Source organism: Paramormyrops kingsleyae, chromosome 12, assembly GCF_048594095.1.
Source record: "Paramormyrops kingsleyae isolate MSU_618 chromosome 12, PKINGS_0.4, whole genome shotgun sequence".
Taxonomy (NCBI): Eukaryota; Metazoa; Chordata; class Actinopteri; order Osteoglossiformes; family Mormyridae; genus Paramormyrops; species Paramormyrops kingsleyae.
Genome location: NC_132808.1, coordinates 30,726,026 through 30,738,125, shown reverse-complemented (window position 1 = coordinate 30,738,125; position 12,100 = coordinate 30,726,026). Strand labels below are relative to the sequence as shown.

General features: G+C 42.1%; 1 protein-coding gene and 1 long non-coding RNA gene across 4 annotated transcripts; both read right to left on the bottom strand.

Annotated features, from left to right (window-relative positions):
- Window positions 1-69: 69 nt before the first annotated feature.
- On the bottom strand, window positions 70-10,043 carry scocb (short coiled-coil protein b). 3 transcript variants are annotated; one of them, XM_023818391.2, is made up of 5 exons: window positions 4,082-4,304; window positions 3,486-3,537; window positions 3,203-3,280; window positions 3,014-3,094; window positions 70-1,545 (listed from the first exon to the last, which is right to left on the bottom strand). In XM_023818391.2, exons 2-5 carry the CDS (start codon window positions 3,499-3,501, stop codon window positions 1,403-1,405), a joined length of 318 nt encoding a protein of 105 aa, XP_023674159.1. In that variant the 5' UTR covers window positions 3,502-3,537; window positions 4,082-4,304; the 3' UTR covers window positions 70-1,402. The 3 variants fall into 3 exon arrangements, with proteins under 3 accessions (XP_023674159.1, XP_023674158.1, XP_023674160.1); XM_023818390.2 differs by lacking the exons at window positions 3,486-3,537; window positions 4,082-4,304 and adding an exon at window positions 9,852-10,043; XM_023818392.2 differs by lacking the exon at window positions 3,486-3,537 and having other exon boundaries at window positions 4,082-4,284.
- Window positions 1,638-2,999, bottom strand: LOC140577688 (uncharacterized). The gene is made up of 2 exons (XR_011981855.1): window positions 2,915-2,999; window positions 1,638-2,765 (listed from the first exon to the last, which is right to left on the bottom strand). It is a non-coding gene; the product is annotated as an uncharacterized lncRNA (long non-coding RNA).
- Window positions 10,044-12,100: the final 2,057 nt, after the last annotated feature.

Below are 12,100 nucleotides of genomic sequence, written 5' to 3'. Positions count from 1 at the left end.
ACAAATATTATCCTCCTCCGTTACACAAGCTGCCCTAAGTAAGGTAAAAACTGTTGATCGAGACAAGCATTTATCTTTTCATTTTTTGTTTATTTAATGCATTGGATATAATGTCGACGATTAAAACACGATTCCAGCTGGCACAAAAGGAAAAATTTTTTTTTTAATAAAACAAAATACCAAAATGGAATACAACTGTACAGAAAGCAAGGCATTACGATGTTAGTAAATGCTACATGTGTAAATTAAGCAAATAATAAAAAAAATGTTCAATATATGAAATAAATTAGATCTACACAAAATGGCACAAACTATCGCACAATTCCCTTTTCCAAAAAGGCTGTTTTACCTCATCAGGAACAAACCAGAGCTCGCCAGAAAAAGGTTAAACTTTCTTTAAAAAAATTCATTGTTTAAGAGATGCCCTGCAGAATACATGAGCAACGGATCCATGATCACTCGATCAAACAATAGCAATCGGAAATGAGGAATACACAGCACTACCCCAGACTGTTAGTCCCATATGTTAGTTCAGTTCGTCTGTAGGTATCTGTGAGCAGAGGCAGGACAGGAAACAGCCCAAGTCCTTGATGTACTGCACTTAGAATAAAACGTAACCAAAATCCTGTTCCAGTCCAGACTCCTCTCTGCTGAGGTCTAATGTGCTTCACTGATGTGATACTTCCCCATAATTACACACATTGTGCTATCAGAGTTTTACAAGCTCATTTCTACTGTCTTGTCCACAGACGTGATTCGGGTTTCCTGTGCAAGCTCTGCTGCATGTCCGCTTACATGAGGCTAACACTGGCACTCTTAACCTAAGTCACTTTATATACCTTCCAGAGCCATTGACCAAGGGAGGGAATATTATAAAACAAAGGTGCTTACTCATGTTGTGTCTGTGCTTCTTCTCATTAAGTCAGTAACACTTATTAAGAGGGTGTATTTGAAAAATGCACTGCATATATGATGCTACAATACAGTGAAACTTTACAGTTGAGTGAAACAATACTAGTTAACTAATAATAGTTAAGGCAGAATAGACTGGCTTCCTGATATGAAATGTGGTTTTTTTTTCCCTTGTATAAATTTGCCCATTGTCGAAGGAGGCCCTTTCAACATTCTGGAAATAACCAATGTTCATAAAATATCAGCCAGTAAAACACTATAATCGAAGCTTATTCCTGTCAGGTTCATAAGCTGAATGCCTTATTAAAAAAGCGTTCTCCAAAAGCGCAACTCGCAGATCAAACCAAAACAAAAAAAAAAAAAAGCAGGAAAGCTTCCCGACCGAACCTTAGAACAACCGACAGAGCTTCAAGGGCGTCTTGTTTAAGGTACTGACAGTGTAAACATGGCCGTGTTGCCAGAGGGGGCTGTAGGTAAGGGGCACAGCACCTCACTTTCGTTTGCCCTTCGTATCGGTGGTTTGGAAGACGCTGGAGGCCGACATGAGGTTCTCGATGTACTGTCCCAGCACCTGGTTCTCAGACTTCAGCTTCAGGTTCTCCTCCTTCACTGCATCCACCCGTGCAGAGAGGTCTGGGAAACAACACAAGAGCACTGAATCACCTCTAATTGCCTATTGGGTATAACAACCACTGGTCTTTTCAAATTTTTATTTTTACGTAAGCTAACACAACTACTTCCACTATCTAGTAACATTTAAATAGGGTTGGGCAATATGACCTCAAATCAACATCATGATTTTACCTTGATTACGATTAATGAACAATTTCTTTTTTTGTCCTCATATTTCATTGACAAGGTTTGTACTGTAAATATGCTCAACTATTAAAGCTGGGATATTTTTTATGATGAAAGACTGTAGATCTTTATGATTTTAAAATAACTGAAGGAAACACACAGATGAACCATTTATGGTTATTCATTGAATATTTTAAGCAACTGAAATCAAAGCACAAATCTCTTGAAATGAAAACGTCTTATGAAAAGTCACATTTTAGTTTTAATGTAAAAAGCAAATTCCCTACAAAAGTAGAAAATAGTTTGCAATTCTTACAAACAAAATAAACCATTTATAGTGATCACGTCTGTCTAGGTGAAATTAATATAATGTTTTTCTTTATGTCTCAGGCAGAAAACCATCTAATTGACATCTGTATATTTATTACACGAATATAACTTAAACAGCGTCGCTATTTACTGAATGTTATTGACTCCTTCAAAATACAGTACAGCTGTTTCAAATGCTTTTCAAATTACAGTACTGCAAAAATTAAATTACTGAACTGTATTATTCAAATACACTATAAAACAGGATAGAATATATATATAGAATATATATATTTATATTATAAAAATATAGCTTATGATAGTTTCACTGCTGCATCTCATTGGCTCGTTTTTGGCAGTTTATCATAATCTTTGATGAGTCTATATTCATAATTGAGAGCAAATGACTCATTTTCCAGTCGTATTTTCTGTGATCGCAGCATTAGCCTCAGGTAGCTGGTCAGTAGCTAGTCAGTAGCAGACAGGTTACCGCAAGGCAAAGTAGGCAAATAAAAAAAAACAATTACCATAGTTTTAAGTTTTTTGATATGTTATGTATAAAAAAAAACCAAAATGAACACCATTAAAGGACTACTTCATTACTATAAGCAAATTATTTAAACAGTATTTGTGCAGGAATTATTCTGTCCCAAGCTTTTTGATCCAAATAAGCGGTTGGTCAGAGTCAGAGTCCTCTGTGACTGTGACTCTTTATACCAGGGGTCTCCAACTCCAGTCCTGGAGAGCTACTATCCAGTAGGTTTTCTGTCCCACTTGGCTTCTGATGAGCCACACCTGCTCCTGGTATTTACCTGAGAACAGCTGTGGCTCATCAGAAGCCAGGTAGGATAGAAAACCTACTGGACGGTAGCTCTCCAGGACCGTTGTTGGAGACCCCTGCTTTATACTCAATGGTTGGTTGAAACAAAATCTTGGTCTGGACTTTTACTCTTTAGACCTGAATTACCCACCTCTGGCCCTGATTCATCCCTACCTTCCAGAGTGTGCTGAAGCTCCAAGACCTGGTTGATGAGCCGTGTTTTCTCCTCCACCTCCACCTGATTCTCCACATCACCTGCACACACGGACAAATGTGACTTGATGTCAAGCAATGCCTATGGGGAAATCTAGACTTAATGTTGCGTGAACCTAGCAGGACCAGCAGAAGAACAAACGGACATACCATCCATTTTGGACTTCACACTGAAGCACTCCTCTTCTTCCTCCTCTTTCAGATGCAGAACTGTAGTTCTGTTCTCCCCTTAAAAATTTACAATAAAATAAACACAGCTGACAAGCAGGGTGAAATGTGTACATTCTGGTTTTGATTACAGTACAGCCTGTAAACCCAGAAAAATAGTAATATATATTCGAAATGAGTTGAACTGCAGACGTATATAAAATTAATGCACACTTATCGTGCATTAATTACTTATCGTATAAATTCCAACCACAAAGGAACTTACAAGCTTCCCAGGACATTTAAAAAGGTGACCTTTTAGAGTGACATCACGATGGCTGTAGAAAGGCAAATTATTAGCCAGAAATCGATTTATTGTTATGAACAAGACACGTTTACAAACACGACTAGTTTTACAAGAGTTAACCAGTTAGGGACACCTGGATAGGGTAGTTCTAGTTAAGCACCGACTAGGGCCTTTCCGCCGAGCCGGAGAGATGCTGCTAGCACCGGCAGGGGCACGGCACTGCTAAGCGGCTAGCCCAGCTCCCTAACTCCGGGGTTGGGGTAGCGCCCCACATCCCCGCTGTTACAAACATTACTACAGTAACGTCAGACAGCGGGAATAAAAACGCTAGACGCCTGGGCATTTTTTTTACATCCACACGGCAGGCTGCTTGTGCTAAACGGCTACACGGCGGCCGCTGAAATCACAATAAGTCGGGCCGGGGCCTACGCGCTAGGCACCCGCCTGCTTCTCACTGCGACTGGCCCTTAGCCGACATGCTAACAGCTTTTAGCTTCCCGATTTAAAAACCATGATAAAGTTCGAGCAAACGGCTAAATTTCACCAGCTTAGTTAAATGCTGCAGGGATACGTACCCTAGAGAAGCTTGTCTGCAGAGTTTTATTCTAATATTAATTAATACTATTATTATTAGTTTGTTTGTTATTGTGTTTGGTTGAGCCGACCCGGGCTGAATCGGATCCCGGGGCGACGCTCAGCCGCCCAGCGCTGCGAAGCTTTCCGTCCGGGATTAATCAGCCGCTTCCTCCGCCCCGATTACCAGTCTCTCCACCAGAGGGCCGTAAAGTGCAGCCATGGAGAAATGCCATAAAAAACGCCGCGCCACCTTTCCAACTTAATAAATCTCAGTATTAACAAGCCCAGTCAAGGAAAACAAAGCATAAGTCGGTGTCGCGAAAATCATTAAGATTTTTAAATATTGATTAATTAATAAGGTATCAAAGAAACGACGTTTTACTTATAAATATCTACTTAAACGTAAATGAAAAGTATAATGCAATTTAGTATTTACTGATCTGCAAACATTACGAATATGGTGATAAATAATGCAGCCAAGTATCTTCCATTAATCGTTCGCACGTTTTCTTTTGAGCTCATTTTAACTGTAAACCACGTATTAGTCGAAGCTGAACAGCAACTTTAAAGATAATGAGTATTGAAATTAGTTTGTCTTCACGGATTTGTTACATCGCAATAGTGTCAGCCTCGTTATGATGTGTTTATTGCGAAAACCCTCCTTTGTCCGTATGAAAGCCGAGGGAGTAGCGCTGCAGACTGATGCGTTCTGGGCCACCCACCGCGGTCATATCACAGGGAAGGTTCAGGCACAGGATGCATTTACATGCTGGCCTCCTTTTGCCATCAGGCTGCCCAGTTAGACACCAGTTTGGACAGAAACCAAAATCTGGACTGGGATTGCACTTTAACCCTTATACTCTTCCAGGTCTGATGGTCTTTTATAGTTTCCCAGATAAGTAAGGCTTTCAGTTCGACCTACTTTTCATCTCCTGTGTCCTTACTTACATTTACACTAATAATATTCCCACTTTGGATCCAGTCCTATACTTCAGACAACAGCTTGGATGCATTCTCAATTCTGAGTGATAATTGCCTCCCAAGTCTGTGGAAAGATCCTCTTTTTTGCATTTCTTTGGATGTTGGTTGGCTATCCTCACAGCAGTTTGTTGTGTGGGTGGCAAGGTTTAAATAATGTGTTGTTTGTAATGGTTTATAACTGCACCCATTAAAATATTCTACTGAATATGAAAGAGGACAAGACAGCTAATTGTCCTTTAACCTAAAGAAACAAGTGCATTTGAAACAGAAATTGAGTTTTACCATCGTAAAGGAGAATACTTCATTTCTTGTCCCTGCTGCAGCACGCGTACCTTTGAGTATTGTTAGTTCTCACTGAAAGTGGATGCTCACGTCGTGTGGAAGGTTTGCTGGCCGTTACAGATGATCTCCACACAACCGGCAAACAGCCATGCGGTTCTGAACATATGCCCGAGCGGGGTGGCGGCTCTGTCACGTTAACTACTGCGGAATGACGAGTGAGTGGCGAGAATTGTTGCCTCTTGGGGGAATTCACAAGCTGATTGTAAGAGAGACAGGCATTGGGATGAGAATGTATGAAAAGTGGATGAGTTTATCTAATTCACCTCTCGATCTTTTTCCCATTGGCTTCTGTATATCTGGGATGCATTACTGAAACTTAATTTATGGGGGACGTTCACAATTTTTTTAATACATGTATTATGTGTAGTAGGCATGTGTAAATCTATGTCTGTGTTTGCATGTGATGAATGTAGATGTAAACATTAATGTTTGTGTATGTGTGTTGCAAATGTAAAAATGTGGACAGTATTTCTTTAATTAGTTAAATTATGAACAAGTTTTTAATTAGCACATTGACATTTTCCCTTTTTATGGAATTTAATTTACCAAAAATGTGAAATATCCTGATCTACTCCATTGTTTTCTCAGTCCGCTGTTTCCATACATTGCTGTTCAAATTTTCCATCATCTTGGCTGCTAGTTTCTTTGTGCTGTTCTGCTTATTAACAATAGAGGGCGACAAAGCACACATTAACCTTCAGCGCAAGGAGTCTCGTCTGCCAGATACGGCGGAAAACAAACACGTTTATGGAACAGAACCAAGGCTATAGACAAACTTGATTATTTTTCCAACAGTCTGTGTCTCCCAGTGTTTGGAACAGCTGCTAGTGTTTGTTTTTCTCTGATTGTAGTTGTGATGTATTTCTGTGCATTTGCATGGATGCAGTCTTGCATGTTGCCTAGCACTCAGCCACGTGCTAGGCATGCCTTGTTGTGCTTAACAAAAACCTCTTCTTTTAAAATACTTGGTGCGAAAGCATCACATTTTTTTTTTTTTGGTTGACATCCTGTATGTTGCAATGACTGATCTCAGACACTATATTTTCATAATGCCGTAACAGAAATGTACATTTTTTAGGGGAAGGATTTTCAACCACGCCTCTCCGAAATCTCTGGGCTATACTGAGCTATGATGGCATGCATAGCACCGTTCCTCAACCATGGCCTTTTAACCCTCCCAGGGATTGTCACCCCTTGTGTCATGCGACGATGGCCGCAGCTCTCCGCTCTTTAAATTCACACTGCGGCGCTATAAATTTAGCTTGACAGGAAATATGGATATGGAATAGTAGGTATGGCTGCTTTCTTTGAATACTAATCTGCTATTCAATTTCTGCAGTATGAGTACTTTCAGCAGGCTCCATCGACCAGCATGCTGTCAACACAGCTGGGAAATTTACAGGTGTTTAATCCCTGCTGGGTTGACATTTGAATGTTTTATGATTATATGGTCATCGGAGACACTGGAGACCAGCACCATTCAGAGTTAACTGTGTTGTCTGCAGATGGGCTACACTCATAAAGAGTCCCTGTACAAGCTGGTCTTTGTCTGTCAGATGGGGTTCTCTTTGGCTGCTTAACACAGTTGTGCATTTCAGACATTAAGCATCTGATCGCGGTTCATCCTCAGTTGCTCTTCTGATAACTATTAACTTATATATACTTTGTTACAAACTGGATTTGATAGTTTAAAGCACTGCAGCTATTCGTGTGGTCTGCCAACATTTATGTGCGTGTGCTTAGAAATCGCATTTTCCAGAAGAATTTCCCACAATGCAATTCACTAGTGTGTGAAAGCAGGCCAAAGTATGTCAAAGTATGAAGGTGCAGATAAACAAATGAGACCAACGAAGCCCGTAAAAGGACATAAGCAGTGAGACGTATGTGAAAACAGAGTTTCTGAAATGGTTGAATGTTTCACTACAGGCAGTCCAGCACCCGCGTGGGGTTTATAGAGAAGCATCATGTTAAAACACAGAGAGGGTCACCCAAAAGACCCAGACAGTGTTGTGTCCCACTGCATCCTTCACCAATTCTGGCCTGGCATTTAAATTTGGGCAGTGCAAAATATGCTGCTCTCCTGGCTCAATCGGAAGCACTTTAATTGCACGTAAGGAAAGTATTCCGGATGCTTAATCTGCATGCATTAACCTCGCAGTTCCAGGTACCTGGACTGTCTCATTAATTCTCATTGCCTGTGATCCAATTCACGGTGCAGCTCATTGCAAACTTACCATTCACTCATTTGTCAGCCTATCAGCCTCTCTTTGGGAGCTTCAGGTCTAGCTGATTAGTTCTTGTTAGTCACTACGCTGTGATAAAGTCAGAAAATGGGTCACCTCCTCCCTTAAAGACTCATGTGAGGTTTTGGTTATCCATGTAATCCCCTGGGGCGTTTGCCTGTGTAAGTCATTGCTGTATGCTGCTCTTAGATCTTATGCTTATGCATCTAAATGATGGGAGATTTTTGCCCACAAAATCGAGTTTGACTAATGAACACTTTCGAGCGCTAATCTTTCCCCTTATTGTCTATGAGCGAAGACAGGTTTCCCCGAATCGCTTTGAGACATTGATTAACGTCTTAAAGATGATGGTTCATTCATGACATATTTCACTACAATAATTAACAGCAGGAGAAAATTATTTGGCAGACATGGTCACTGCTTGACATTCATTGCAGTGTTCACTGTAAATTGTCATTTCTGGCCTTGATAAATGGAACTAGAGGGATGATGAAATAGACGCATAGAGGTCTGGATTAAACTGAAACATGCTTTTGTTATCTACCGCGATCAACTCTTCTGTGCTTCTCCGTAATGAACTAGTAATGCAAATGGTTTGTAATTCTAGGGTATTTCGCAACTGTAAGAATGTGTGCAACATAAAACCCCAGATTGCTGCATGCAATGCAAGGTAGTAAAGCTAATCGAGTGATGGCGAGATTCCAATAGGCTAACCACATAATCCTGAACCTGCCTGTGCGTGAATATCTCCTGCCTGGTCCAGCACATCTGTATACGAACACTTGCTGTTCGCTCTTCCGTGATAATGACCACTCCTGCTTGGCCAAAGGGCTTCCAAAGTGTAGATATCCATTACCAAACATCTGCACTGCACGATTGTTCTGTAGATATGACTCCTACCAAAACAAGCAGACTCCGAGAGCGATGTTCTTGGCCTAGTAAGGTATATATCAAAACAGTGCTTTTATCCAGGCATGTACATGGTTCATATTGAAACAGTCTCTGGAGTACTATGCTGTGTATTTTGTTTAGTTCTAAGAAACCATCGGATTTGTTTTTGCTTTAATATTATTCTACCCCAGCTGACTATCTCCACCTCCAATTCCCTCCCCAGCACTTGTTTCTGTAGCCCCCATGTGATTATTACCTTCAGATATGCATAAGCTCCAGCCAAGCCTTATTTATTGGGTTCCCAGAGTAACAACCACTAACCGAAGGCATCCATCAACTTGCATGTGTGCAAGGAGGCACGTGTGATAGATATTCTGGCAACATGAAACGACGGCAGCCCTGGAGGCTCAACAGGCACGGGCACACAGTACTACGTCGCGTTCAGATAAGGCTAAATGTGTGAAATTATGGGAAAGCAACCTTTCACAAATATTTGCACAGTTGAATTTATGGAGGTCACATTTGGAACGCTGCTATCGCAGATGAACCGAGCTTTGTGACAATCCGCATCAGTCACCCCGATGAAGAGCGAACTGTTCAAATGTGTCTCTGCTTAAGCTCTGGTCCTAATGGGGGGGGGCTCCTTACTGCTTCTGAAGTCTTATTCATCAATGCCAGCTTTCAACCACCTCAACCTCCCCATTCACCCAACTTTCTATCATCTCCCTTCTTTGAGCCGGTGTACGTTTCCAGTGGATCAAATGTTTTTGTCCATTACAATGCAAAATGATGCCTGAAGGAAACTGAAATTAGGTTCTCCGATTTCCAGCAGGTACCCGAGTTTCCCTCAGAAAGAAGTTTCTTTTACAACAACACTATTCTCAGTATAGCTCTATAATTCATATTCACCAAGCTTTTTGCGCAGGTGCCAAAAGTCAAAGAAATAAAATGTAACCCCCTGTGCTTTGTTGGATCCCTTCTTTGATGTTTTAAACCTTTTCCTAATATCCATTTTACATTTAATGCGCATTAAATTTTATCACTAAGTGCACAGTAAATGTGTAAATGATCTGCCACTACGTCGTGTCTCAGAAGTACTTCTAGTGGAACCGAGAAGGACCCTGTTTCACGGCATTGTGGAGGTTATGTGGTTTGCTCACCTACCTGCACTATCCTGCAGCTCTGAATCCGTACTTTTGAGTGTCTGACTCAGTGGTTGTAAAATGGCCTTTAGAGGAGCTAGAGACACACAGCGTCTGGTGACGTTCGCCCGCGCTTGTCTGCCTCCTCCATTTGCTGACCCTAATCTTACCTGAGTCGTCCGCCAGGGAGATCGTGGTGAAGGTGTTGTCCTCCTCGTCGGCCTCTGCTTCCATGTTCACAGGGTGCTTCCCTCGGCAAGAGCGAGCGTGACCGTGCTCTCGCCGTCTCTGCCACCTCCGCCGCGCCTTCCTGCCAGGCACCTGCTCTCGTCAGATCACTTCCACTGAATTATTCAAGTCCCCGGGGACGACGGTTACCTGTTCTACCTGAAGAGCGGCTCCGGTGACACCGTCGCCTAGGGAACGGCAGCGACGACAACAAGGTACAGAGGCAGCACAACAGGTCTGCTGTAGTCGAGGACTAGCCCCAGATCAAAGTTCAGCGTGCCAAGTGGTTAGAAAGAAAATCCAACTACTGCTGTCATACAGGAATGTTTGCTCCACACAGAAGGGCGTTGGGGTGTATGTAACTAATGGATAGATGCCAGCTGCTCCTTATTGTGTGATTAGTGCTGTTTTTTCCATTTGAAACGGAAAGGATTTTTTGTTTTACAGCTGACAGGACCGACCAAGTGACATACCAGGATTTTGTGCTATCAATAAGTGGCAAGTAGCATGAATATCAACAAAAGATACATGAATCAATCCATCCAAACCTGCATTTCCTTGCAAGTACTTATCGTGCTTGCAGTAGACGTAAAAATACACATATAGAGATAATCTCAGTTGCAGTGTTAATCCCCTTTTACATTAACTAAGTAACAATGCTATGTATACATTTGCATCTGCACTGTGAATTCTTACTACTGGATCCAGATGTTACATACAATGCAGTCATGGTCCTCTAACAAGGCTTAGTGATGATTGCTGACTTGGGTCACGGTGACTCCGCAGAGGATATAGAGATAAAATCGGCACATCTAAATGAAAAAACCAGGAGTGACCCAGGGAATGTTGAATATTTTATGGCCCTAAATATTATTGCTGTAATGGGTGTTATTATAATACTTCCATGTTCTACTGTGGCTCTGGGAGTTGCGAGAACAGGGCTATGCGGCTGCAACGCAGACCTCCCCCCTTCCTTACCCCTCCCCTTCCCGCCTCTCATTAATTCTGTCCTCCACTCGCACTGGTTATAAGCCTCCCCCCTCCCTCTGGCAGCAGAAATCAAAGAATCCATATCAATTAGAGAGCTGAATTTCAAATGCCTTCTCTCCAAGCGCAACACTAGGCGAGTTGTCTCGCGCCCACCTCGCCGGCACGTGGAAGGCGCATCCATCAGCGCATTCAAACGGATGTTTAGTTCCTTCGCATGCCGTGCTGCAATCAAAGCGAGAGGGGGGCTATTTCACGGGAGCGGCGGCTGAAAGGGAGACGGCTTTCCAGAGTAAACATGACTCCATCGCCCTGCTCCTTCCACGACAGACGTGTTTGAGTAAACAGACACGAGTCGAGATATTTATCTCCTTAAAACTGCTGCTCACAAGAGGTCCGCTGACTAACCGAACGGGTTACATAATACCGTAAGTTTGACGGCAGGACGTTAAACAGAGATGGCAGGAACATTGCATGGAGGTTTGACGGCTCAAAATATCTGCGCGACACCGTATCGCAGGTCAGGCTTGCCTCGGCTGCGCTATTACCGATCAATGAAACAATAGGCACATTACCTCCTTAAACATTTAGACATTCAGGGAAAGGAGCTGCAGGTAATCTTGAGGTAAAATCAGCGTAAAAGCCAAACAAACTATCAAAATATTAACATATTAAGGGTGTAGGCTATCTGAGAATATTGGTGGTACAAGGGAACCATGTCACGTTAACATCACCCCTGACCTTAAACCTGGCACCAGCATATATAAAACTAATAGGCGATAACTAACAAATGACAAACCTAGAAAGGGATTTTTAGAGAGGAGAAACGCTGACCTAATTAGAAAGGGTAGGAAACAAACCAGAGGAGCTCAGATAGGATGCTCACAGGAAGATGACGGCAGTTATGTTCTAAAGATCATTAAATGAAAGGTTTTTTCTTGGTATGTGAAAACGTGCCCTATCGCTCCCCTCTCTGTGTTCTTTTTGTGAGCTTTTTGCTGTTAACATAGATTCAGTACATCTCGACTCCATCTCTCAATCAGCCAAAACAGGCTGTCGCAAAGACCAGATAAGTCTGAGTGCAGCCAAAGTAGAATTCCCCGGATATATTTAAAGAGCGTTTTGGAAGCTCACCCAAATGAAACCGCATTTGTCAAGGATAAAGCAATCGGCCCTAGCACTATCTTCTGGATCTTTGCGCTAC

Coding starts and splice junctions, on each gene's coding strand:
- scocb (XM_023818390.2), bottom strand. CDS start 9,915: ATGGAAGCAGAGGCCGACGAGGAGGACAACACCTTCACCACGATCTCC. Junction 3,281..9,851: donor CTCCCTGGCGGACGACTCAG/GTAAGATTAGGG, acceptor TAAATTTTTAAG/GGGAGAACAGAACTACAGTT. Junction 1,546..3,013: donor GCTTCAGCACACTCTGGAAG/GTAGGGATGAAT, acceptor GTTGTTTCCCAG/ACCTCTCTGCACGGGTGGAT.